This window comes from Agelaius tricolor, unplaced genomic scaffold (genome assembly GCF_023055355.1).
Source record: "Agelaius tricolor isolate 1412-34295 unplaced genomic scaffold, bAgeTri1.0.p SCAF_13, whole genome shotgun sequence".
NCBI lineage: Eukaryota > Metazoa > Chordata > Aves > Passeriformes > Icteridae > Agelaius > Agelaius tricolor.
The window spans coordinates 16782535-16809150 of record NW_027269273.1 but is presented as its reverse complement, the minus strand read 5'-3'; the positions used below and the strand labels follow the sequence as shown (position 1 = coordinate 16809150).

Below are 26616 nucleotides of genomic sequence, written 5' to 3'. Positions count from 1 at the left end.
CTGGTTCTTGCATGTTTAGAACGGTGAAAGGAGCATAGAGAAAAATGAGTTGTCTAATAACGTCTAATATTTCTAATGCTATAGGGGAAAATCTGTGGAAGAGAAGGGAGCATGTTTTAGAAGGAAAGAAGCAGAAGGGAAATGGGTAAAAGAGCTGAATATTAAGTATCAGGAGCAGAAGTGATCTGTAGCATTAAGAATTTGGATTGAACAGGGAAATGAAACGTCAGAGCCTCATCTGTAATGTTGATTGGAAAAACACACTTGACGCTGAGCAGGTGAGTTTTCAGACCACTGTGTCTGGTAATATGTTGTTGTTCCTGAGCCAAGTTCCATGAAATATATCTGAGCAAGGACAGAAGAAAGTAAGGAAAGGGATGATGATGTTTTTTACTGCCATGTGGCTGTGAGGTTATTGAGATATTTTTCCTTCATAAGAGATGGGATGAGTCCTGATGGCCCCACAAGCATTCATTTCCTGTTAAAAAAAAATTATTACGCACTGCAGTCTTGTTAGTCACTATTCCAGGAGTGGGGAAAAATATACAAAATATACAGGCTTAGAAATTCTGAAAAGACATTTCAGCAGAAGACCTGTAAAAGGCAACTCAAATTTCCTTTGACTTTTACCACGTGTTTTTTCACTTGGAATAAATGTTCTCCAGGACTTTGCCAGCAGCACATGAAGTGTCTCTATCTCTGGACATGTTCATCTATTACCATCTTCCTTGCCTGTGAAAATTATTTTTTGGAGGCATTTTCCAGGAATATGAGTTAATAGAACAGTGTTTGCCTTTGAACTTCAGTGTCTTTACAGCCCATGAACAAGGTGAGTTTGAGCTGTCCTGTAATGAAATGACATTCCTGGCAACGGGTATGGCTGTAATTAGCTGTAATTAGGAAAAATCCCCCTGTCTAGTTTTTCTTTACAGTCCTTACAATTTATTTGGGATTTTTATTTTGGTTTTTGGGGAGTCTATTCAGAACTAGTCTTCTGGAGAGTTGTTGAAACTAGTTTTAAACTTTTTTTTGCTTGGGTTTGGTTTTTATCAAGCCTGGAACTGTGGTATTTTGAAGCAGAATACAGCTTTTACTTTCCCAGCTTATTTAGCACCAGCTTGGCTATTGCTACACAGTGCTGGAGTGCTCTGTGGAACCTTGGAAACTTCAGTCAGTGGAGATGGGGTAAAGATTGAAGTTCCCATGAAGTTCTTCACCACCTCTTGGTCAAAGTTGTCAGCTGTAACATCATGGCATAAATTTAGACCAGTTTTCTATAAGAGGCAGAAAAGTTGTATTTTTCTTACCTAGACATTAAGAGACATTAAGAGACAGGCAGGATATAAAAATGAATTTTTCAGGATGTAACTGGGAAGAGAATGTGCCAAAAGAGATGTATGTTCTCACAATGGTCTGCTACCGCTGACTTTTTTTTTTTTTTTTTTTTTTAACTGAGGTGCAGAAAGTAAAAGGTTGGGCCATCAGGACTTCTCAGCATCTGCTCACCATGACTGTTGCAGGAGTTTTCTTTTAAACCCTTTTAAGCCATAGACCGACTGGCTCTCAACTAGTTTATTTAAAATACTTTGTGTTTTCTCTTTCTGTGCCTGAATTTGCCGTTGACATGATTATGGTGAAGGCAGGATCTTCTGGTTGGTGGTTTGTTTTTTTTTAAACTGCCTCCCCCTCACTATCTCCTTGCCCCCAGAATTATTCAAATGTGGCTTTTGAACTCATTCCTGCTTCCTGTTTCCAGTTTAAGGGTATTTGCACTTGGGGCAGGTTGGTGGAGGCACCTCTCCCAAAGTAGCATTAATTTGTGGAAGCTGCAAGTGCAGCTGGGGCTGTTCTGGGTGAGGGTTTTTATTTGAGCTGAGGATTTGTGAGTGCTCTCCCTGAGGGCACCATGCAGATGAACTGTGTGTGCTGTCAGGAGCTGCCATTACTGAGTAGTGTTTCTGCTTCTTGTAAAGACTGATTGTGCTCTCTAAACAAGTGACCTTTTATCTTGAGGGCATTGTCTGCTCCCAGTTACAGTATTCATAACTACTCAGTGCTGTCCAGGCTGCATTGCACAATTCCTTTTTTGCCATGAAGGAGTTGTGAGTTTTGGGGGGAAAATGGTGGAAATGCATTAAATCCAGTACATATCTGTATATGTATGTAGCATGCATTGTAAACAGGGACTGGGTCCCTGACATTTCCTTCCATGTCCTGCTTGCATTGCCTCATTTAAGTCAGCCAAGAACTTTTTCCTCTAAGTCCTGAAAAGCACCTTTTGCAGTGACCTGGGGCTTTATGGCCCAGCCTGATTTATGATCCTGTCACTGTAAGTGACATAACCACGAGCTGGATTCTGACTGTGCAATGGTGTCACCACTACGGACCTGCTGGTTTACAAGCATTGTGGGGAGATGTGAGAGCTGACAAAGCTATGGAGATGAGAAAGGTGAGAAACCAAGTCTTGGAAGAAAGCCACTTTTTAAAGCTAATAATAGATTCTTTATTTCCACATAGAATAGTGGAGATGAGTGTCAGGAATACTTTTTGTAGCAAAACAGCCCGCTAAGTGTTTCAGAGGTGAATATTACTTGGTTTGTTGTGTTTTTTAACCCCTACAAGCCTTTAAGAAAAAAAGGAACAAACAGATTAATGGAGAGAAGGTACAGAAGGTACCAGTGTTCCACCTATGTTCTGCTATGTGCTGGAGGATGGGATTCCTGGGTTGAGGCAGCCTGAAAACACTTGTATGTGTTGGCTGCTACTGTGGTGGTGTCTTGCGTGCACCATGTCAGCCAGGAGTCCCTCAGGATTCAGCATTGTTTGATTCAGTTGCCATGTTCAGACCTGTTTATCATTACTTTCCTGGCCCTATTACTACTGATACAGCAAAATGATCAGCAAGGAATCAAAGGATTTTCTTTCCAACTGCATGCAAGAACTGAAAAACATCAGGAAGCGGTTGATCAAATGGCTTGTTAGATCCCTGTGTGTCATTCTGACTTCCAGGAGCTGCAGGATTCTGTCAGGAATATTTGTCTTTGCAGTGCTGTCATCCAATGAAAATTGCAATTTTCAGTGATCAGCTTTTTGTGTAGAATTGATACATGCTGCCACCTACAGAGAAATTCTCCAGTTCCTTTACAAGGTCTTCACCCTATAGCTGAGATTCATACCAGGGCTCCCTGAACGTTGTGCTGACTAGAAAGAGACAGCAGACAACTTTTAAGTATCTTCCTGATTGAATTCCTGAGGTGGTTGGCCAGCACAAGCTCCAAAGAGTTTCCTAGTGTTGTTTTGCCAGTTCTCACCTCCCATGCACTTGGCTCTAAGAATTACGTGGCCTTCTGCTTCCTGGGCCAAATTAGTCCTTTTTAAATGGGAGTTGCATCAGACTAAAGAAGTTTTTTTAATACATTACCAAAAAAATCCTTAAGGTCCTGTCTTGTGCTTATTATTTTCCTTTGCCTTAGCCGTGAACTGGTTACCATGAACTTCTATGCAGCAGTGAGGCAAGAAGGTGAGGTTTGTTTCTGCTATGGAAGGGTGAGGATCTGCAATGTTTTAGTGTCAAATGGGTCAGTATCTAAATACCCAGTGTCTCTCACTAAAAAAGAGGGGGCTTGTTGGCTTTTTGGTATCACAGAGCTTCTGATATTATACATGCTTCTCTTAGGAGGCAGTGTTTGATTCCACAGCTTTGAAGCGATGACTGGAAGGCAGGTAGCTTCTGCATCCATGTGCTGTCAGAGAAAGGCAGCAGATTGGAAAACAGCTTTTCATCAGGTAAGGATGGCCTGTAGTTGGAGCTGACCACAGCAGGTGCTTTGTCTGTCATTAGCATAAGCAGTAAGAACTAGTGCAGTACAGAAATTAAGCAACCAGGGGAGGAAAGAAATAGATAATGAGACTCCACAGTTGCCATTTGCTGCCTTGAGTGACAGTCTATTACCAGTAAAGTAACACTGACTTACCAAGCCCCTCCCAACATTTATTCCTCAGACCACATTTATTTTTACTGGGCCTCTCCTCAGAGATGTACCATACTCTGAGGTAAAGCATGAAGTGATTGTGTGACAACCTATAATGAATTAAGAGCAGGATAACGTTTAAGGGAGCAGTACAATCATTGGTCCTGGATCCTCCACCTCCTGTGGCAGCATGTGAAAATGCTTTGCTGCTGCCAGGGTTATTTGTGACGTGTCTGGTGGAAGGAAAGCTGTAGGACTGTTTTACAATGCTCTCACAAGCTTGACTATTCAAACAATGTTTTCCTTCCAGTTTTTACTGTGAGGGCTGCTGTGCCAGGCACACTTGGACAGGAGCCACAGAGCCAAGCTCTGCTGTGGCAGGCACAGCAGCTGGAAACAACTGCAGTAGCCAGGAATGGCCCCAACCTCACCACTACTACAAACCAGTGAGAATGAGTCTCAAACTCCAGCCTGGCTGCAAGTAGCACACTGCTTGTACCTTGTTTCAAATGTAAGTTAAACACCACTGTTGCCCTTCCAAATATCAGGCCTAAGGCCTGGAGGAGGAGTTCCAGTTTTTCTTACCCTTGTAGCAGCTTAGGGTCCATGACACCACTCCAAATCATCACAAAGAAGAAAAATAAGTAGTACATTTATTGAATCTCCACTTACTACTACTTCTAGCCTTTATTGAGACACATGTGCTCAGCTTTGAGAGCCAAGAATTTCTTCATTATCATTCAATGTGAATGATGCTATACATGAATCAAGTGCAGGAAGTTGGGCTTTTCTCTCTAACAGGAATGAGAGAGGGGTTTCTAGTCTTTCCATCCGTTTTTTGGCTGCACAAAATAACCCGTTCCTAGGGCACATGAAATAAAATACTATATTGCATACTATATACATTTACATACAACGGTAAATGCACCATTCATTCAGAAATACACAATACCTAAGGCTCAATGGAAAAGGTCAGTTGAAGCAACTTCTCTGTGGATGAGAGAGAACTGGCTTGTGACAGTTGTGGAAGTTTCCATGACTTGTTCATGTGGATCCTGCCCCACTGCAGAACTCTCCAAGGACCACCTGTGCCTGGGAAGGAGGGCTCAAAGAAAATATGTACAACCATGATGGAGGATTTCCTCTGAGAATAATTATCCAGTAACGGCAGGAGGAAAAGTACCTTCGTGTACTTTGCAGAAGCAGAAGCCCCTTGTAGGCATAGGGAACCACTTCTGGTGCAAAGCTGTCCCTTTGTAGCTGAACAATACTTACTTTTAACTGTTTTTTTTTTCCTTTTTTCCTTGGACTGTTGGCGTGCAAGAAGATTTAAACAGTGCTAGCAACTGGACTATGTGATAGGGATGCTGGAACTGTTGGAAAGGGATTTGTTTTTTAAGCTGATCAGACATGGGGAACTGAATTGCCTGTTTTCAGCTGTAACATCAGCCATATTTTACAATACCTGAGCTTTGCCTCCCCCTGCTGCTGGGCTGCACTTACACCTCCCAAGTGCTCTACAGGTACATTACTGCTCCTTGGTTATCTTTTGAAACGTCTGAAGTCCCTGCAGAGAAATACTTGCCATGTTGCCACATGTGACAAACCTTTTCTCTAAGATGACAAAGCAATTCATTGACCAGAGTCAGCAGACAGTGTATCCACCCCAAGCCCTGCAGATAAGGAGGGACAAGGTTACCTGTCTGTGCCTGTCCCCGCAGGTGCAGTCCCCACCATCCCCACACAGCGGCACTGCAAGCAATGGGCACGGGCAGAACAGGGCGTTCTTGGGCCTCGCTGTGCCAAATACACTACGGATAAAAGCTGGGCTTCACTGCACTGGATTCCCCTTTTATTAGGCTGCTGCTCTTTTCTCAGCAGTGGGCTCACTTGTCTCCCTTCTTCAGCCTTTACTTCTGGGCTCAGAGGAGTAACACATTAACTCCAGCTCGTGCCTGTTTCATAGACTGAGAAAAGTAATTTAAAAATACACAAAGTGTTAACTCTGCTTTCTCCCCTGCTCTAAGTAGGGCAGGCATTTCAAATCCTTCCTGTAAGTAAAAGTCGAATTGCAGTAGCACACCATTAATACTTCAAGAATGTGACTTGCACTCTATGCCCCAAGGCAGTGGCAGGGCAGCAGCCCTTTCCAAGGGTGGGGCAAGGCTCCACATGCACATTCTCTGCTCCTTTGTCCAGTTGTTTTGGCTTGACAGGAGATGGCATCATAGCACATGTTGGAGCACCACACATGCCAATGGCACTGGGGCCAGGGAGTCCCTCTCAGCTCCAGCTGGAGTTTTGCAGTTCCTCTCGGAGCCAGGTAGGAAGGGGCTGCCCCAGTCTGTTCATCAGCTTGGATAATTCAATGTTGTGCTCCCGGTAGAAGTCTCTTAGAAAGAGCCGTGACTGTGGAAAAAACAGACACATGAGCATGAAAGATGTTACCCTCAACACATGCTCCACAGGTCATCTAGGACAGAGGGTAGGAAAATCCATGTGGGTTTGCTGGGATGTTTCTACTTCTCTTGTTGTCAAGAGATTTGAGACAGCTACTCACCAAGGAATCCATATCAGGGTATTTTCTTCCTTTACTCTTTCCTAGGCATTTAGTCTTTCCTCCATCTAGCAGCTGGCACCAAAATCCTTTTGCTTCATCAAATCTGAAAAAGACATTTATCTTTGAAAGATTCAGCCACATACCCAATTAGCAGCAGCAGCAATTAAGTAACTCCATAGTTATTTCCTATTTCAGTGTTTTACCTATTTATTTTGTGATATTGGTTCCTTGGATTTTTTAGCACTGGACTACTTTGACAAGAAATCTATTACAAACACGGTGGTTTCAGCTTTGTGCAAATTTCAGCTGTACCATGGTTACACAGTTTGTCTGTTCAGCTGGGAGGAAAGATAATAATCAGTTTTTTGGTGTATGTAAATTCTTTTAAATCTCCTCACTATAGTTGAGTATTAGAGAATCCCCTGACTGTTTATTAAGAGTCAAGTGTTTCTTTTCTTGCTAAAACACAGGCATGAGGCAATGCTGGGAACCATGTCTGGATCTGGCCTGGTCTGTCCCTTCAGCTGGCCAAAGGTGAGCTTGAGGTTTGAGCAGGTCCCTTGAAGAAATTGGAGGCAAGCTGACAAATCCCATCTATTTTCTGACCCTGGCTGAGGGGTACTGGCAGTACCTCTACCGTAGATACTCCATTCACCATTGGCACATGTGCTGCAGCAAGTGAAGCTTTCAAGTAACCTGACATTTCTCTAAATCTGTTCCCCCCTGAGGAGCTCTGTGCCACCCCTTTGGAAACAGCTGAAGGGGGAGAACTGAATTAGTTGTCCTCTCTTTACTGTGAAAGGAAAGGGCAATTGTTCTGTGTCTGCATGCATGCATCCCCACCCACCATCCTCAGCTGGCATAGGCTGTGACAGCAGAGAAGACATGAAAACAGTTTTCAGCTGCAAAGAACAATATTCAGCATCTTCAGTGGGCTTGCACAGTTTCCACTGAACAGTTCCACTGAACTGGTATGGCCACAGTACACCTTCAACAGCACTTAATCTGTTCAGATTAACTGTACATGCAGTGTGGGCAAGATCACAGTCACAGCTCAGGAACACCCTGTAACTGTAGCAGTGAGGTGGTGCCTCTGCTAATGCTCCCTCAGACAGCTCTGGGCACCTGTCAAATCCACATCATCTCTAATAACAGACTCTTTACCTCAAAACTGTGCAGTGCAGCCCTAATCTCCATCTGGGTGAAGATATGAGCAGATTGTCACACATTTTTTATCATACCTCTTCTACTTTTTGTCAAATACATGTATGTATAACACAAAGCATAAAGAGTGCTAATAATTCCAGCACCTTTTCTGAAACACAAAGACCAGATGGAAAAAATATAGTTACTGCTGTGAACAACTTCATTCTTCTCCAAAACAGTGTCAGAACCTTGTCCTTCCCCTATAATTTCAGGAAACACCAAGGTGTGATTTCAGTCTCCACAAAGGATCTCATGCTATCTGAATCTAATTTTAGGGTTAGGCATTAACTGTGAAATGGTTGATCTGGCAGATCAACCAAGATCTTGGCAGATCTTGTGATCAGAGACAAGAAGTATTCTTTTAATCATGGGCTTCCTGGCTGAGAAAGCATTCTCCCAAAAGGGAGCTATTTCCCTACCTGAGGGCCTGGGTGTAGTTGAAGAGCGGCGTAACTCCCAAGAACTTCTGGATGTTGTCCATTACAGAGGCAGGGTTGTGTCTCAGCTCCTGACCATCCACAATGAGAAGCTGAAAAGAGAACAGTTGCCTTAGCTTCTGCCAGCTTGTGCTGACTGACACCTGTGAGCTTCCTCCATCTCCAACTGCCCTGGCCTGTGAGTATAGGCAGCCAAAATCTGTCTGTTCTAGAACAACACAGTGGGGATGTGGCCCATTTGTCACCAGAGATAGAGAAGTTGTGATATGGGCCACATGACAGGCTTTGCTTAATAAAGTTGTCTTTGACCAAATGCCCTGTAACTAAGGCCCCGAAGCAGCATGTACAGATTGTCTCTGGAAACCCTTTTTTTTGGATGTCAGCAGCCATTGTGCTAGGTATTCTCCTGTTACATGTCTCATAGACAATGAACATTTGTGCTAATAAATTATCTACTCCAAAGAACAGAATGGAGCAACAGTCACACTAACTAAAGACTGACCTGCAGTAAGAACAAGGAGGTGGGTGTTTGGCTCCATCATTCCTCAAGCAATAACCTCCAGGAATAGTAAGGCAATGAGATACAAGCCTAAGAATGCTTTGCCATCTCTCTTTTAGTCTTGACACATCTGTCATGTACAGTTCAGGCTCTGCTGCTTTGGCAGAGAATAAGAGACCAAATGGACATTATAAGCCTCTGCTGGACTACAGACTGTCTGAAGAATAACCCCAGCAGCAGAAAGAACTTGAAAAAACATCTGACTCACAGTAATCACATATATATATATATATATACACACACATATATATATATACATATATATACACACACAAAGATAGGTAGATAGATAGATAATCTTAGACAGTTTAGAAACGTCTTCAGAATTTAGAGACTGAAATAGTCTACACTGTCTATTCATTTGCATTTTTGCAAATTTATACACAAAACACTAAATCCTGACATCTCTGCAGTGAACTTTCCCTTCACCAGACAGCTAAAGGCTTCACAACATGGGAACTAGCAAGATGCAGAGTCCATGAGCCTCTCTGTAAAGCAACAAAACCACAGCAAGTGGCTGAAGACCTTCTGGGTCTGAAGAAGGTCCCTAGACTGCAGACTGCCAAGATGAAAGGAAGGGAGTGCTAACACTGCTGTTCTGGCTGAAATTCCCAGTACTGTGGAGCATTCTAGGAGATCACAGTATCCTCATGCAGTCATTTTCTTTTACAAATACAATAAAGTGCAAAATTGGAGTATTCAAGCCTAATTTCTTACCCACTCATAACAGGAGAAAGGAAGTAGTGCCTTTTGTTCCAAAAGACAAGAAAGAAGGTAAAACTAAAATTATGGGGGGGCGCACATGCTCCTGAATCAGTTTGTTCCCCTTTCTTCTACACTAAACCTGCAGGGGGCTTCACAGGCAGCTCTCCTACCTGCCCAGAGGGATAGTAGGTCAGCCAGCGCTCCAGGTGGGTGGAATACCAGCCGGGGAACAGGCACCGGCTCTGCAGGGTGCGCAGCTCCTGCGGGGCCTGGGCTTTCGCAGAGATCACTTGGTAGAAGGTGTAATTGAGTGCCACAGGGTCATTGTGAGCACGCTGGTGCTGAAAAACACAAGCTGGATTCAGGAGCAGGAACACGATTCCATCTTAAGCTTCTCAGTGCAGATCCCAATGACTCAGCACAGCCACCCATCAATGCCTCTGTATGTGAACGTGTCCACACCCTGCAGGGAACCTGCCTCCTCTAGGGAAGCACATCCGTGGGCTTTCTACCTCCCCCACTGAAGTATCTCTGTGGCTGTTAATCCCCAGCCAGCGCAGGGAAGTTACCTGATACCACGAATAGGCTCGGTCAGCAGGGTTGATCAGAACAGTGATGATTTTGGCTCGAGGCAGCAGGGCTGCACCACGTTTCGGTACCACCTCTGTGTCAAAATAATTGGCACTCTTCTCAAACATGAAGTCTGTGCTGGCATTGGAGGGAATGGGAAAGAATTCCATGTACCTGCCAAACAGAAGGGATGCTGGTGAGCAGCATGGCCCAATAAGAAAAGGCACAGCCCACGATGCCCTTACTCCTCTTCAACAGACACAGCTGCAGCAAAGGCGTGACTCAAAAAGGGGTGGTGGCATGTGACAAAGAAAGTTGAGAAATTATACAAAGGTAAGGAAGTATTTTGCTGAGAGTGTGTTCCCCGAGTCCCTGGGCAGTGGAAGGAAAAGCCTGAGGGTAAGGTCCCAGTTGCAAGCTTTAGCTGGAAAGACATTTTGTCCAAGAGTAAGGTCAGAATCATGTGCCTGCCTTGTTACCAATCACTTACTTAAACCTGTCTAAAGCATTTATCTCTTTGTACCTCAATCCATAGCTGAAGTGCAGGGTAAAGATCTCTGCCTTGCCTCACAGGAGCTTGTTGAATAAGTAACATGGAAACTGTCAGGTATTTGATTAATAAGAGGATAAGGTGAGCTGGGGACTGTGAAGCACTGGAAGGCTGATCTGCGCTCAAATCTAAGCTGTGTAACAAACGCAAATTCCGTGTTAAATACAAAGATTCTCCCCTTGCATGTGATGCTACACTCCAGATGTATCTGGAGGACTTTTCCAGGGGATGCACATAGAAGCCTTCACTTTCTAACCTGTCAGCTAGCGCAACTGCTCTGTAGTGCTTGACTTCTGTGAGCTCCGCTCAAGTACTAACCATCTTCCAGTATCTTTTCAAAAGGCCCCTAAATGATTAGAGAAGTCAATCTCCCACAACTCATGGATAAAGAAATCCCAGAATGCCTTTGTGCCACACAGCCATCCCTCAGAGCCACACACAAGGGAGGCCAGTGCCACTGACAGCTAAAGTTACTGCTTTGAGTAAGAAACACCTTTAAACTTCGTCTCCCTGGAAACACAGTGGCATAATAGTGCCATGATGAGGCTAGAATTTGCCTGCCAGTTGGAAACTTCTACATGTAAACAGCCAGGTATGCATATGGATACTGGAGCCAGCACAAGGAACACAGTGGTTGTTCTAAGTGTCAAGGCTTGAGAACAATAGCAGGGAGGTTGTCCCCTCCAGTATTATGTGTTTTAACTCTAAAACCATAAGAACTTTGTAATGGAAACACTGCTGTCTGTTTTGCATGTCAAAGTACCTTCATGACAGCAGTGCATTCATCAAGGACTTGCTGAATTTTTAAAGCTAGTTCATACCTACAGCTCTCCTGGTGAAGAGTCAGTAAAATGAGAAACTACTTGTGCTGCTCCTGGGACTACACAGCTGGGTTACCAGGAAAACAGAGAGCATGCACTGAGCAAAGCGAGGAAAACAGCTGTTCAGAAACAGAGAAGCTGCTAAGGGGGACGAGGCAGACATACAGAGAGACTTGGGAGAAGGCAGCATGGGTGCACCATATCACAGAAGAACATGTGTCAGGTCTCTTACCAATCAATTCCTTTGTGATAGTTGGGACCATTAAAAAACTGGATCTCCTCAAAGGTGGACGGACTTGGGAAGTTACTGGTGACAGCTGGATGCATGGTCAAGAAGAAGTGCACAGCTGTTGTGCCTGCAACAGGAACCAGTTAAGGGACCTGGGTCACACAGTGCTTTGGCTGAATTAAAGGCTTACCTACACTGCAAGAAACTGTTCCCAGATGGGCACACTCCTCTCCTTTGTAGCTGACCAACCCTGTAACTCACACAGGTTACAACAGCAGTGACACCAAGCACTGCTCAGTCAAATTCAATCCACATTTTAACTCATGCAGCTGATTTGAGCTGCCTCCTTTGCAAGACATCTGCCAGCCATGTCAGTTACTCCCATGCCAGTGGCACAGCCACACTGTCACGTGGCAGAATACAAACGTGCCGCATGAGAGGTGGCCTGGGCAGGAGGTGTGCTAGGGACAACATTAGCGTCCTGGGGTGAGAACTCCACCAGAGATGCCTTGTCCTGCCTTTGCTGTAGATGTTTTCCCTTTACCCTGCTCTTACTGAGCCACCTGAAACTAGCCTGGGTCATGATACAGCTGGGTTCATGCTGCACACACACCATCAGAGCTGCCCAGTGACACAGCCAGGGGACAGCAGCTCTCCTGGGACAACCTTTGTCGCAAGTCCAGGATCACCATTTGCTGTGAATAGTTGGTGCTGCTGTTGCACTGCATTACACAGAAAGCCAAGGCTTGAAGACCTGGTCTTAGCTGAAGAGATTTTGCTCTCTTCAGCCTAGAAGGGAATCATCAGTACAGTATATACAGCTATGTCACTGCCAGCCACAATGCCACAGCAGTTTAAAGGTGGTGACAGAGATCAGACAAAGGAGTTTCTCTCCCTCTCAATGACAGTGACATGGAGCATGCAGTGGGTACACAGATCTGCAGCAATAAAAGCACTACAGGACATTCATTGTAGCATTTGCTAAGTGTGTGTGCTTAGTCCTGCTGACAGCCTGTTTGTGACACACTAAGGTCACAGGTTCTCTGAGCTTTTGGAAAGCCAAAACAGGTAGGGCAAGCCAAGCACAGTGCCAGGGGGGAAAAGTACTGACAGACTTGCCAGATTTAGGTTAGAACATATCTGAGATTGTCTGAAATGTCCTCTGTGGCCATTTGGCAGCTTGTGCAAAGGGCAGCCATATAGAGCTACAGCATGGACCTTTCCAGCTCTCTGCAAGAGTGAGATGGAAGCCACAATCTATATAACAGTGTTCACATTACCAGTTTTCTGAGGTCCCACGATGAGGAACTTGGGGAGTCGATCACATGTTTTCTCTTTCGACCAGATATCCTTGTGCCTTTTATCATCACAGGGATTCTGTAGCACAAGTGATGAGATTAAGCATTACCACAGAAGGTAATGGCAAGGGGAGGAAAAGCTGGAAGGGCCAGTCCTCTGGGGAAAATTCTCCTAGCATATGAAGAATACTTCAGAGCCACACTGCTGCTCTGCCAGGCATCAAGTGTTAAGTAAAAACACTGGGGACTATTTTCAAAAGCTCCAGTGACACGGGATCCAAAGTCCCTCTGAGAGCGTTAACCACAGGCCTTGCCCTATGTAGCCATTCTGGGCTGGGCCACTGTGACAGCACAGCTCAGCATCTGTGAGCTTCTGGCAGACAGACAACTCTATCACCTTCAGTTAATTTCATCTGCTCATTACCATGCAGAGAGCTGCTGCACTGGGATAAAATGGAATAAGTGTGTTTTTATTTAATGAACATGAATTCTGCAGTGTGAAATTACTTTGAGATTAATCACATTAACATGCCTGCAAGCTCCTCCAGCACCAAACAGGGCTCTTGCTTGCACACTTTACATTTCACAGCAGCTTGCTCTAAAACAAACCCTTTAATGACCCAAATGCCTGCAAGCTGGCCCCTGGTCATGTATGACAGTCAATCCGTGTCCCTAAGCTCACACTGTGACTGTGTCCTACTGCTCCTACTCCCCATCCCTTCCACCTTACCATTTGTCACAGGCAACCTGAAGCCACAAAAGTTAAACCTAGAAGCTTTATGCTTTACCCCTCTGTACTCTGGATCAGCAGTCTTGCTACACTTCAAATGTGGGATACACCTCTTACAAAATCACTAGGAGTAGTAAAAGCTGCCTTCTCACCTGCCACAAAGGATTCTTCTCCTGTGGGAAGATTTCAAAGTACTTTTTTGCAAGCTGGACCGGAGGCAATGTTTGCAGACGAAGGTTGGTCCAGCACTGCACAAACTTGACCAGGCTCTCAAAAGTGTACAGTCCCAGACGGTCATTCCCATAGTTGGACAGGTGTGTCATGAAGATGCTGATCTGAAAATAAAAAAGACATGGGATACTGGTAAATCAGGTAACAGAACTATTTCTGCCTAGTCTGATTCCATGGTCAGCAAGAAGCTGTTCACAACTCAGAATGCCATGGCTGTCTTGGCTGACAAATGTCCATCTGTCAGGAAACAGTCTTGGAAGACAAGAAGAACTCAGCAGAGGAGGGGCACAGACCTCTCAGTAATCCCTGGGAATGGTGCAGGGTCATGGTAACTGAACCCTGGATATGTGTCCAGAACAGTTTCAAAATGCCATTCAAGTGGCTCTAGGACATTTAGGTGAACAAGGCTTAGTCAGTAACTCCCTACTGCTCAAAAACCATGCAAAGCCACTTTCATGGGAAAACAGGGGCTTCCCTTTCCCTCCCCAAGGCACAACCAGGGCAACCTCTTGAGCTGCAGAGTCTGCTACAGCAGGGCAGCAGGCCAGGGAGGGGGTACCACACTGCAGGCCAGGCCACACAGCACAGGGACGGTTGTCACAGGAGTCCTTCGTGGGCCCACAGCCCATCAGCTTTCATTCTCTTTGGAACTGACATCTCAAATGTAAAGGAACAACTGGCAACTCCCACTTTAAAATATAAACAGGTGTGTCTGGGGATCTGAACAGAGACTGCAAAGAGACACTGCAGCAGGATACTGTCCCAGAAAGAGACACCAGCTGGTAAGTTTTAGCCTGCAAGAACCTTCAGCACAGGCAGCCCCTGAAAAGTGTCCTGCCAAGCTTTAACATCCATGGGCAAAGTGGCACTCAACAGCCATGGCAGCTGCCTCAGCACTGCAGTGATCAGGAGGTTGTGCACTCTCTCTGCTGTGCCAAGCCATCTCTTCCCTCAAGTAGATACATTTCCCTCCTGTCAGTTTTTCACTATTTTAATTTTTGGAAAAGAGTGTGAAGGACTCTTGTCAGCTTAACTCTAGTGTGTGGTTTTAATCTGTCCCATAGAATTCAGCATCCCATGTCTGTAACACAACAGCACCTTGCCAGACATAAACCACACCTTGGTTAGAAGTTAGAAAAACAAAAGCAGAACACTGAGGCCACTGGAGGAATGGCTGATTTAGCACGCCTTGCCCAGTGTCTGCAAGTGCAGGGAGGGAAAATGACCTCAATCACAGTAGGGGCACCCACTGCTGTACAGTCCTGGGTTCAATTCTGGTGACACCAGGTAAGGTCAGGAAGCAGTGACAGGCTTCCCTGGCAGGGGACAGGAATGGCTTTCCCACTCACAGTAGGAAAAGAGCAAAATGGGGAAGCAGGAGACAGATGGTCTTGGGATGAAGACATTTGCTGGCACTGAGGAAGTCTGAATTCAGTTTTCTGCCCAGTGTCACCATGGGTTGGTCTCAGCAAAAGAAGAGGTACTGATAGAAAGTAGCTCTTTGTGCCTGAGCCATCCCCAAGACCGTATGAAACAAACCTAATTCTGTCCATAAAGTGCTCACAACCCAGCATCTTTGGGTAGGCAACAGAAAACACTGGTAGGACTCTGGGACACATGGAAAGTAAGTGCAGATCAGGATTTATCATGTTTGTCTGCCTGGGAGTTTTTCACTTCTGGTTCCCTACTGAGCTGACAGAGAGGCCCTGCCAGACAGGCTCTGGCAACTACACTTCAAAGAGCAGCGTGTGCTTGGTGCTGTTATGTAAGGATGTGCTAAATACAACACAGAGCAGAGGACAGAAAGATCTATGTAACTGCAAGGCATGGTGGCAAGAGGATCTCATGCTGTATTTTGCCCCTTTCTGCGAGACATCAGGGAGGTTCTGTGACAGCAAAATATGCCTCATCCCTTTGATTTGCTGGTGAAATACACAGAGGAAAAATTTCCTGTATGAGGAGTCTGGCTCGCTGGCACAAATCAAGTATCGCAGCAGGGGGGACAAAGGAGACCACCTGGGACCCCTTCATGATTTCCAGAATGAAAAAACCAGCCTGCATGTGCTCCAAATTAGCAACTGTGTCTCAAGACTGACTACATTTGGTAAAATGGCTCACACAGGTAATGCTGCCACCTGCAAACAGTCACAAGCAACTGGATTTGGAAGAAGAAAAGACAAATCCAGCCAATGAGCCATTTCCCTGGACTTTTGAGCGTGCAGTCACAGCCTGTAACATGTGCACTGTTTAACAAGGCCTGGCAGCCTGCTCTGCCCCCTCACAGCTACTGCTGCCAGAACAGCTCCGAGCACTCCTTCTGACATAAGCTACACTCAAGGGCCGTCTCCCTCCCTTCCTCTCATCCACACCCACTGACTCTGCAGACTGACTTGGAAGTAACACCTCGCTCCTCACCCCTCCCTTCTGCTGTCAGTGTGCTGTGATTTCCCTTCTTTCACACTGAGGAAAGATGAGAGCAAAGATCCCAGAGAGCCTAGCATACAGAAACAGAGGGGTATGAGCACCCTTGCAATAACAAGCAGCTGTGGGCACAGCAGTAACCGGCCGGCGCAGTGTGAGCAGAAGTGTTTGTGAGAAGCAATCAGCCTGTGCTCAGGATCAACAGCTATTCTGACATCAGACCTTGTTCACTAGTCAGAAGATCAAACATCTTCTGTTTGCACTGTGGAGCTGATCACACACATACAGGCTTGGATACTCCTCCATGTCACTTAATGGGAGCTGGAAGCACCATAAAGGACTGGAAGAGCCTGGTCCAAGTCTGCCACGGATCACTGCTGGGGCTGCAGAGCTGGCCAGCTTTCTATCAGGCCCCTGAGATGGCTCTATCAGCAAGGGGGGGAATGCAAGGTCTGAGTCACTGTGCAAACACCAGAGGAGCTTAGAGCACAGCACTCTGCTCTGACACAGAGAAATGCTACACTGCCAAAAGGAAGCAGAAGTGTAAACATGGGAAGCATCCGAAGGTCCCTGAAAGAGTTCTAAGTCACCACAAAGAGCCAACAGTAAATCTGGCAAATAAGCTCATCCTGTACCAGAACACAATTTTCCTAAATTGTTTTTGGATCACAGATTACTGCCAGCAGCTTTGACCATCATATCTTATCAGTAAATTTTAATGGGTAGTTCTAGATACTATGTTTCTATTAATTCTTTGGCAGGGCCTCCTAGATCAGTAAAGATCTCTAGATTACAGCCTAGCAACTGGTTTTCCTGGAGAGACCTACTACAGCCTTTACTTTCACAGAGGGTATTTCTGCATGCTTCAAGATTTGACAATTACAGAGTAGGGCAAGGTGCAATTCACCCAGCATATGGGAACATAAGCCCAGAAAAGAAATGGTCAAGAGAAAAAAGCAGTTTCTTTCCATCTGACTGATCACTCCATACGTAATACAAAGAACAACCTCCTTACTCCAGACTTTTATCAAGCAGGAAGGTTTGGTTGTGGTGTGTAAAGAAAACAATTTATCTCAGGCAATAGGGACAGAAGGCTGGCTTCCAGACCTGAAAGTATAAACTCCTACAGCTTTTTAGCTGGGGCTGCCATAGACCCACAGCTGCTGCAGATCCTACACAAGCCAGAGCTGGTCACAATAAGATCTAGTCCTTTCCCATATCAGGCACTGGGACAGCTGTGCACAAATTCCCCTTTCAGATGAACTTACTGGGTTCAAAAGCACCGTCAGGAAGAGTTCACCACCACGAATGCTCTTGTCCAACTCCTTTGAGCCACCAGGATATTCATTATAGAAGATAGTGTGAGTAAAAAGACCACAGGTCTGTCGAGGCAGAACCTGGCAATATGAGAAAAAAGCAAAGTTAGACAAGAGGAGATGCAGCAGCATCTGTGTGAGAATGAGTCAAAGCAGCACTTCATGGATCAATATAAAGAGTAAGGGGTGTAAGTGACATAGGTGCAGAGGACTCTTGCTATTCCTCTCAACCACCTAACTCATCACACTGTAAACAAGCCCCTGGGATTTCCATTTAGTCTAGATGGGCTTGGTTTTGCTCTCCATTCAGTACTGACACCTGAATTGTTCTGAGAAACACAGAACTGACCCTAGCTAAGTTTTTCTTCTCTGCCTCACTTACTGATTTTGGAAACACTGGTGATATTAAGATTAATGTCCCTGATGGAGGTCATGAGAAGACCATTCCCTGGGCAGGCAAGTGGGCTCTGCTGTGCTTACCATGATTCCATTATGGATGAATCCACGCCGGTACCGGGCAGGCCGTAGGTGTGGGTATTCCTCTGTGCTCGTTACTTGGATGCTCCAAACAGATTTCCATGCCTCATAGAGCTGTGTGTGGACAGGATAAACCCCAGAATGATGGGGGGCTACAGCATAGCCCAAGTCTGTAGGAATCCCATGCTCCTAGAAGCAGAATATACAGCTTGATAATTCAGTATTTAACTAATAGCCTTAACAAGGATCATATTTAGCAACAGCATCCAAGTTGGAGCAAGATGACAGAGGAACATGAAAACTCTCTGGATTGGGAAAACTGAAATACTGCTCATACTTCTTGCTTTATGCATCTGTAGAACTAGAAGGGGAATTCTGTACCAACAAGGACATTCAACATTAGTAACAGCTGCTGTAAGAATGGTCTTGTAGCTTGCAGCTGTGACAGATCAGATTAATTCAGAACCTTCAGGTCAGGCTCCCTGGTTACTACAAACTAATCAATGCTGTTAAGTGACACATCTTACTCCCACAATGCCTAGATGTGAGTCGCTAGAGAAGGAGAACAAAATTTCCTTAACTGATATAGAGAAAAGGAAGATGACTGGGATCTGTATTGTCTCTAGCAATTCAAAGAAAAGCAGACAAGGAGCAAGAGACTATTGCAGGTGAAGAGATGGGGCCTGGAGCTACATTAAAATGACAGGAAATTTCTGAATTTCTTGGGTTTTAATTCCACTAAATGTTTCTGGTAACAATATCAATGATGACAGCTCTGCCCTGGTGGTGTATGAAAAAACCAGAGCCCCTAAATGATGCAATAACCTTTTCTGACTGCTAGCCTGTTTTATGTTAAATATGTGTAATTGTGTTCTGTGCTTTGTCTCTCTGCAAAAGACTGCATTGTTATTTAACCAGGAAAAGGAGGAGCCTAAATTGTTTCTATAATGCTGTGACTGTGCTCTGCATTCATGATCATTCCTCATCTATGTGTGTCACAGGAACACAAGACAGCAGCCTGTTATTCCCAAGGGGATTACCATCAAAAGAACCAAACTAGAGGTGAAGAGGACATTTCTTTTCAGTGAAACATGTATGCTATATTCAACTCTGAGCTGTAAGAACTAAACAGACATTGTTCCATCAATGCAGGATGTTCAATGCTTCCCTCTCCTCTGCCAAAACCCAGGGAATTTCTTCTGTGCTTCCTAGCTAAGTAACTTCCTTCAACATTGTCTGAAAGGCCAGAAGAAGGGCTGTTAGCAGACAGAGCATTTTATACTCTCGACCAGGTGACTTCCTTACAGAACCACACTAAATAAGGATGGAAAAGGAAATGCTTGCTCACTGCCAGAGTTTGTAAATTAATTGCATTGGGATGGCAATACTGCAAGTTCACACCTCAGGAAACAAGAGCTTTGGGATTTGCACCCTGGAATGTAGCAGAGCTGCCTGGGGCCATGCAGGTGCTGGGAAACATGTCCCATGGAACAGGCAAGCATGTGAATGGTGTTTCTTGCCTCAAGACAGCAGGAGGTACACATCAATTTGAACTTCCAGAACTGCCTTGCTTAAATGCAGCTGAAATACTAGACTAGTATTTGGTTCAGTGGGTCCAAACAGCTATTCCAGGGGAAAAATGTTTAAGCATTAGCACTGTAAAGTAAATAAACCGCAATGCTCCCTACCACAGCAAACTGCTTGTTCAGCTTCATCTGCTCAGCCAACACAGTGACATTGTGGAAAAGATGAGGCTGCATGTGACTCCACATGTGAGGGAACCACCAGAACTCTTTCCTGTGCTTGAGCAGCATGTCATCCCCTTCATCTTCCTCATCTGTACCTACAGAAAGCAGAAAAGGAAGTGCAAAATCAAAAGGCAGAAGAGGGGCTCAATGTTTAAAAGCAGTAGCTAATCCCCCTCCAACAGTCATGCTCTCTCTACTGCATTACACAAGACACACCCCAAGGTAGGGGCTGTATGCAGGTGCTGAGACAAAGGAGTGCCAGGGGCTTACCTGTGTGGTAGAATTTCCCTGAGAAGCCCAGGTTGAAGGTGAAATTTGGGACTAAAGTTCTCAGCTTATTCTGAGTGCTCAGTAAAGCCTGTTTGAACAAAAGGGAAAAGAAATGTTCATATTAATATTTTTTCCTCTGTAACATGATTTTTGTGTTCTACTGCCCAGTTGAGTCTGAAGAGGTATCACAAGAGATGGGGCTTAGGCATTGTTTCCCTTGGAGTGGAGCAGAGCAGATAAGTGCTCCTCATACACAGACTTAACTTGAAGTAGTTCTGCTGTACTAAAAGATGCCTCTTTAAAACCATGGTCAGGTCATGCTCTCCACTTCAATATGAGGGACCCAGAGTGTCTGTCCTAAGGCAAAAGGACAATAAATCTCACTTGAAAGCAATAGATTATTTACACTTTACAGGTTCAGCCTCAATGCTCCCTTTTCAACCATGTTGGCTGGGACTTTGCTAATGAAACTCTGCCCCTTCTCAGTCTATGTCCTAGTGAAAAGGAAGATGGTCTATGGTACACAGATGAAAGAAGTCAATATCATGAACAGTAAGTGATCCAAAGGGAGGGGGCTTTTATTTAAAGAGGAAAGGTGGATTCTCAGAACTACCTATGCAAAGAGTCCTGCCACAGCAAATAGGTTTCCCTGACTTTGTGCTCCCTTGAAAGTGCCAAAATTTTGTAGCAGAAAAAGTTTCCTGGATTCTGGGAAGAAAATCTGGGAAAGCCAACATTCACAATCCTTGCATCTCCTACAGGTTCTCTTGTGCTCACTTGCGATGACTTTAAATGTCCAAAGTCATTGCTTTAACCAAAGGGAAGATGCCTTGTGCCACAAACCTCAGGGGCCAGCAGGGTACAGAGTAAGACAGCACACAGCCTTGACAGAAAAAAACCAAACCAAAACCCAAATCCCAGAGGCTCAGTGTGTCACAGACAAGTAGGACACAAACTAATTCTAGTCAAATTTCTTCTGCTGGAAAATGATAAAAAGAGAGCAGCTGTGAGATGAACACTCTGCTGCTACCTGTGTGCTTTGGGGAAATATCACTGGTGCATCTCCCTGTGGGAGAATTCCCAATCAAACAAGGGGATAGCAGGAGGGCTGCTGGCAGGTGACAGACTTGGTCCTTGCCTGGGCTATTTAGATTTTAATAGCTTTTCTCAGAAAGCAATGGATCTGTGGCTGCACCAAGGTGAAGGTGATGACCTCTCAACACCAGACTTCAGTTGGATGTAATCACACAGGAAACATGGAATATAACTCTGGGGGAAGCACACAGACCTAGCAAACCATGTGGGGAAGGTGGACAGATCTTCCTGCATCAGCTGCTCTTCCCCAGGCCCAAGGAGCAGAACACAGCACCACAAGGTGCCCTCACACAGCTCACACTCCATAGGCACTGTCTGGGTGCACCACTCCCTCAGCAGTGAATGTGCACTCACAAAGGCAGACTCATTCCATGGAGGTGCCTTGACACCAACTTCTTATGGATAACCTCACAAATCACTGCTGCCACTGATAGATCAAACCACTGTTAACCAAACACTGGTCATCAGAATAATTTAAAAATGGCTTCTATAATTCACTTCAATCACCCATTCACCTCAAACATATGCTGAGTGGTTTTACACTCAAGGCAGGCAGTCCATTACCATGGCAGGATGGGAAGACAGACAGATTACAGGTGCAGTGCTACAAGACATTCTCAATGCTTCTCTATGAAGGATCCAAGCTTTCAGACTTTTCCCTACAGACATATTTCACTGCCTGTTCCTCATTCCCACATCCACACAACACAGACACCAAATGCAGCTGGGGACAAATTTCTAAGATTTTAGTTTTTCCATGGCCACTTGCCTACCACATCTTTACCTCAGTCCCCACCCAGGAACAGTAATTTGATAAATGCAAGGCAGGTGACATCTCCAGAACCCATCACAAATACAGGCAGTGCTTTTAAAAAGTGACGTGCCAGCAAAACTGATGGCTGAAGCCTACTTTGCAGTACAAGACCCAGAGCAGGCAATGGGAGGTCGAGTTCCCTTTATGTGGCCCAGCAAGACACTGGGACTCACCCCACACATCAGGGAGCACAGAATAAGAGCTGTGCATCTCTCCTTGGAAAAACATCTGTCTGTCCGTCCAGATGATGGTTTACAAGATCACTTCAAATTTGGGACCAGCACCTTGAACACATCACCCAGTAATTCAGACAGGAAAGTGCCACTTTCTTTTCTTTCTCCAGAGCTGTCCCAAGCTCCAACATTTCCCTCTGCTGCCCTGAAAGGCACATCCAGTTCCCCAAGCTTGAGTAGGAAAGTGGTGGGAGGAAAGACAGCGGTTAAGAGGCTTAGCATTCCTCTGCACAGAAAGAGATTTAAAGCCTGGCTGGGGTTACCATGACAACACATCTGTCTGAGAATAAATCCCAAAAAGCCCTGCTCCAGCAGGCTGCAATCCTTTGTGCCTGGGGAGGGAACAGGGAGGAACTGTGGGGCCCCCAGAAATTCAGAGACTATGGAGTCCTATGGAGTCCAGCTTTCTGGCAAGTTTATTGTTAGTGGTGTGCCATCCCTCTGCTGCTGCTGGGTCCTTGTCATAGTCACGGCCGTGAGGTGGCAGAGCACAGGTTTGATGAAATGCCTTTCCCCTGAACAGGATAAAGGAGACTAAGGTGCCAGTATGTGAACATTTGTTTCAACACATTATGCATTCCGTGTTCCCTGGTTCCACATTGGTTCCAAGAGGTCTCAAGAGGTAAGCTGCAATAAGGTGCAATCATGCAGGCTGGAAGATGGCACTTCTCTCTGCACTCTCTTTCATAAAGTAAGATGAATATGATAGTACTAACCACATCTAACAGGTGATTCAAGTGGTATTTCTTTTGTATCCATAATACGCTCTAAGACTCAAACAAAAGGCAATCAAGAGTTGTGGAGCAGGCTACCCCTTAGGAGAGAAAACAGCCAGCCAGATGTGAACAGATCTTCATTTGCATATTTAAGAAGTTCAGTTTGCTCACATGGTATGAGAGATGGCTGGCATTTAAGCTATCTCCCACCTCTAAAAGGCAGACTTTATTCCCCTAGAAAACTGCCCCTCCATCCATCCAAGTATCTCTTTTTATCTGTTCTTATATTTTATTGTTATCTTTTATTTCAAAAAGCCTTCCAAGATACAAGCCTGCCCACTAACTAGCCAGAAAGGCGCCTGCCCAGCTATGCTCCCTGCTAAAGGCTCACCCCAGCAAGGCACTGATGGGGTCCCCAAAGAGATTCCCAGCACTGACCACTGGAATTCTTAAGCCACATCAAGGCCAGACTGCTTCATGCTTGTCACAGTCTATCAAAGCATTCACTGCCATGCACAACCTGTATTTTTGGAGGCCTTTAGTACTTAACTGTGGCAGTCATGCTGCAGGCCCAAGTGACAGAAAACCACATTCCAAGGCACACTTCTGGACACAATGGTAACAATGTCTAAGCTCACTCTATAACTGTCATTTTAAAAAAGGCTTTTTAATAATATCAAATTACAATAACTATTTACTTCTAAGCAAATGTTAGGGGAAAACCATTTAAAATTGTGTCTTTTGTTGCAGTACATTAAAAATCTGTATCTCACTGACAGATCTGCAGAGATTTCCTAAACAGTCACTACAAGCTCTTGATGTCATCCAGGGAAAATAAAATCTCTCCTCATTCTAAGAGTGAGGAAGAAATCAGGGAAAGTATTGGGACTCTGACTGTATTGGGAGCTTCTTTAGAGCCAAATCCTTTCCTAAGATAACAGGGTGTCCTTAGTATTGGAGTAATACAGGGCTAAATCTTAATGCAAATTTGCTTTTTAAGCTAAGAAATTTTTAACTTCCGGAAGTGTTTGCAGAGAATTTAGTTGTTCTGCACAAACCCTAAATGTTTCCTATCTCAGCTCCCTCTAACAAGAGGCAAAATAAAATAGGCAAATAAAGCCAAGAGTGAGATGCTCAGAAAAGAAAAGAACACGACTCTAAGAAAACAGTACATGGGCAAATGAAGAGAAAGAGGTGATAAAAAAATGGAGGAAGAAAGCGGAGTGCTTTGGCAGCCTCTTTTCAATGCTCATGCAAACCATACTAGGAACATGTGGCAGAAACACAGTCTTGGCAGATAGTGCCCTGGGCAGCGTACAGCAGCACTGACAGAGCTCAAAACAACACTGGCAAAAAAGAAAGCTCTCATGGTACTGCTATGTCTACCTCCACTGCAGTCTTAGAATCAGAGAGCTAAAAATTGCTGAGTACTTCAATTGCAGGTAAGATCACCCTCTACAATTTAGAAAGGCAAGAGCTGGCTGACAGTCACCATCACTAGGCTCTCTCTTCTGCATCCTCACCATTCATAATCCAAAATGAAATTACTGCCCTTGATTTTCACTTAGCTTGCTCTCAGACTCACTTGCAATGATTGTTCACTATTTATGCCCTTGCAGAGATTACCAGCAAAAGAGGCAAAAACTCATCTACTTAATCTTCTTTCCTCATACCTAAAGATGACCAGAAAGAATCACAAAAGCCAGATCCTTTTGCATTAGAAACGGCTTGTCTTTGTTGGCCAGTTCCATGGAGGTTTGGTAAATTCCAAGGATTATGATTTTAGAAGAGACTAAATGTGGAATAAATTGAGAAGAGAAGGGATTCTCTGAGATTTAGTTTTGTTAATTATGTGCAGCTCAAATCTCTGGTAAACTCTACAAAGGAAAAACATTTTCTTTGTAGAGTTTATCAACTGTTCCACTTCTATTGAGGACTGCAAGCTCCTGCTGCAGCGTTTCAGCAGAAACAGGAACTCGAGGGTTATCATCTTTAAAGTAAAAGCAAGCACAATTCCTTTTTTTCTTGTTAAAGAAGAAAGCTGTCTCCTTTAAGCATCACAAATAAAAACATTTCTCTTGTGTACTACGGGCATGCATTTGATCAAATGATATTCACTGCTTTCTTTTAATAGTCGTTTTGTCTGGGAAGGTCGCTGAATGTGGACCTGCATATGGCAAAGAGGCTCACTGGGACAGCAGAGTCAATTTTATACCTTCACACAACATCCAGTCTTCAAACCACTACCCTGACCACTGTAATCTAAGCTTTGAGATAAGGAGCTGTGTGTTGAGAAATCAGCCCTGAAACAGAGCTTTCATATAAAAGGCCAAAGAAAATGCCAGCTGTTCTGTTACTGTTATATCCCCTTCTCTCCCCATGGTGAGACACTATCAACAAATCCATGTAGTTATTTCTCGCTTTTAAAAAATAAAAATTCATTAACCTCATGTGGCTTTGCAATCAGAGAGCTTCTTTTAAATGGATAAATCTGGGCTTTATCTGCTTTGCCTGAGATTCTCTGCTTACTGATCACAGATTATTCCTCCATTTTGCCCTGTTAAAACCCAAACAAAGCATCTTTTGGACTAATCTTGTCTGGGTTTGTTTTTAACATCACTAGAGCAGCCCTTGTTCCCAAGAGCTTTGGCCACCTATCCCGCCTTCCCATGTGGGTCTGTAACCTCCAGAAACACTACAGAGGTGTGAATCTCTGAATCTCTGCTGGTTTGGACTAGTGGGTGTAGGGCTTTCTTAGGACCAAGATAAGATTGTGATTTTTCCTTCACAAAAGGAAAAAAAAGAAAAAAAATTCTCTTTCCGAACATTTCAGCACTTCAAAGCACAGGGACACTGAAGTGAAATGAAGAAAGTTTTAGCATCTTCCTTAAATAAATACTCCATATAAAACATAAAATCTTGAAGTCCTAAAACCTTGGAGATGAACTAAGACATATGGTGCACAGATGCATAAAACATGTAGGAAAGGTGGTATGACTCCTGGGGAGGTGGAAGAGGGCTCTTGGGAACATGCAAGAGACAAGGTTCGGGTAAGGGGCCAAACCTCTACAACAGTATTCTTCTTACACCTTTGCCTCAAATATTTTGTGCCTCGGATATAAATTGAATGGGTGCTTCACCTTGAAGTTGTTTTGGAAACATGCTAAAGCAGTTGCTGTCACAAGCTTACCACAAGCTTACTGGCTGGTACCATCCAGGACTCACCTGAGGGCAAGTGGTGAATGGGAATCCAGAGTACAACCCATGGACAACCTCAGCACACCTGAGAAACAGGGAGTGCACCTCCCTCAGTGGCTACAAACCACAACTGATGGGGAAGATACAAAGGGAAGTCCTTGGCTCCGTGAAACATCACACGCACACAGATCACAGACTTAACAGAACACTTCATCATTACTTTCAAGGACACAGAGAATCAGAAGGAGCATTTAAGCACTTAACTTTTTCCTACTTATTTTTATCTTTGCCTGTCTCAGTTCCCTCTCCTCCACAAAATCTGTCTCTTACCCATAACCTTTCTTAATAGGTCACTGTATTATTCCAGGAAGTGCCAAGGAAAGCAAACCACAGGGCTGGCATGTCTGTTTTTCAATTGTGAGGCCACAGAGATAGTTCTCATGAAGGCTTGGTCTGAGCAT

General features: G+C 44.6%; 1 protein-coding gene across 3 annotated transcripts in view; it reads right to left on the bottom strand.

The window, feature by feature from the left end:
• Positions 1 to 4606: 4606 nt before the first annotated feature.
• NDST2 (N-deacetylase and N-sulfotransferase 2) overlaps positions 4607 to 26616 on the bottom strand; it is a 123883-nt gene continuing 101873 nt past the window's right edge. For all 3 annotated transcript variants that reach the window (XM_071438896.1, XM_071438897.1, XM_071438898.1), the window contains 12 exons: positions 20100 to 20187; positions 19770 to 19924; positions 18085 to 18270; positions 17557 to 17685; positions 13789 to 13971; positions 12889 to 12985; positions 11612 to 11735; positions 10008 to 10182; positions 9609 to 9779; positions 8157 to 8266; positions 6532 to 6634; positions 4607 to 6380 (listed from right to left, as the gene is read on the bottom strand). In XM_071438896.1, coding sequence (XP_071294997.1) covers positions 6255 to 6380; positions 6532 to 6634; positions 8157 to 8266; positions 9609 to 9779; positions 10008 to 10182; positions 11612 to 11735; positions 12889 to 12985; positions 13789 to 13971; positions 17557 to 17685; positions 18085 to 18270; positions 19770 to 19924; positions 20100 to 20187 — 1647 coding nt within the window. In that variant the 3' untranslated portion in view covers positions 4607 to 6254. The remainder of the gene's footprint in view (positions 6381 to 6531; positions 6635 to 8156; positions 8267 to 9608; positions 9780 to 10007; positions 10183 to 11611; positions 11736 to 12888; positions 12986 to 13788; positions 13972 to 17556; positions 17686 to 18084; positions 18271 to 19769; positions 19925 to 20099; positions 20188 to 26616) is intronic.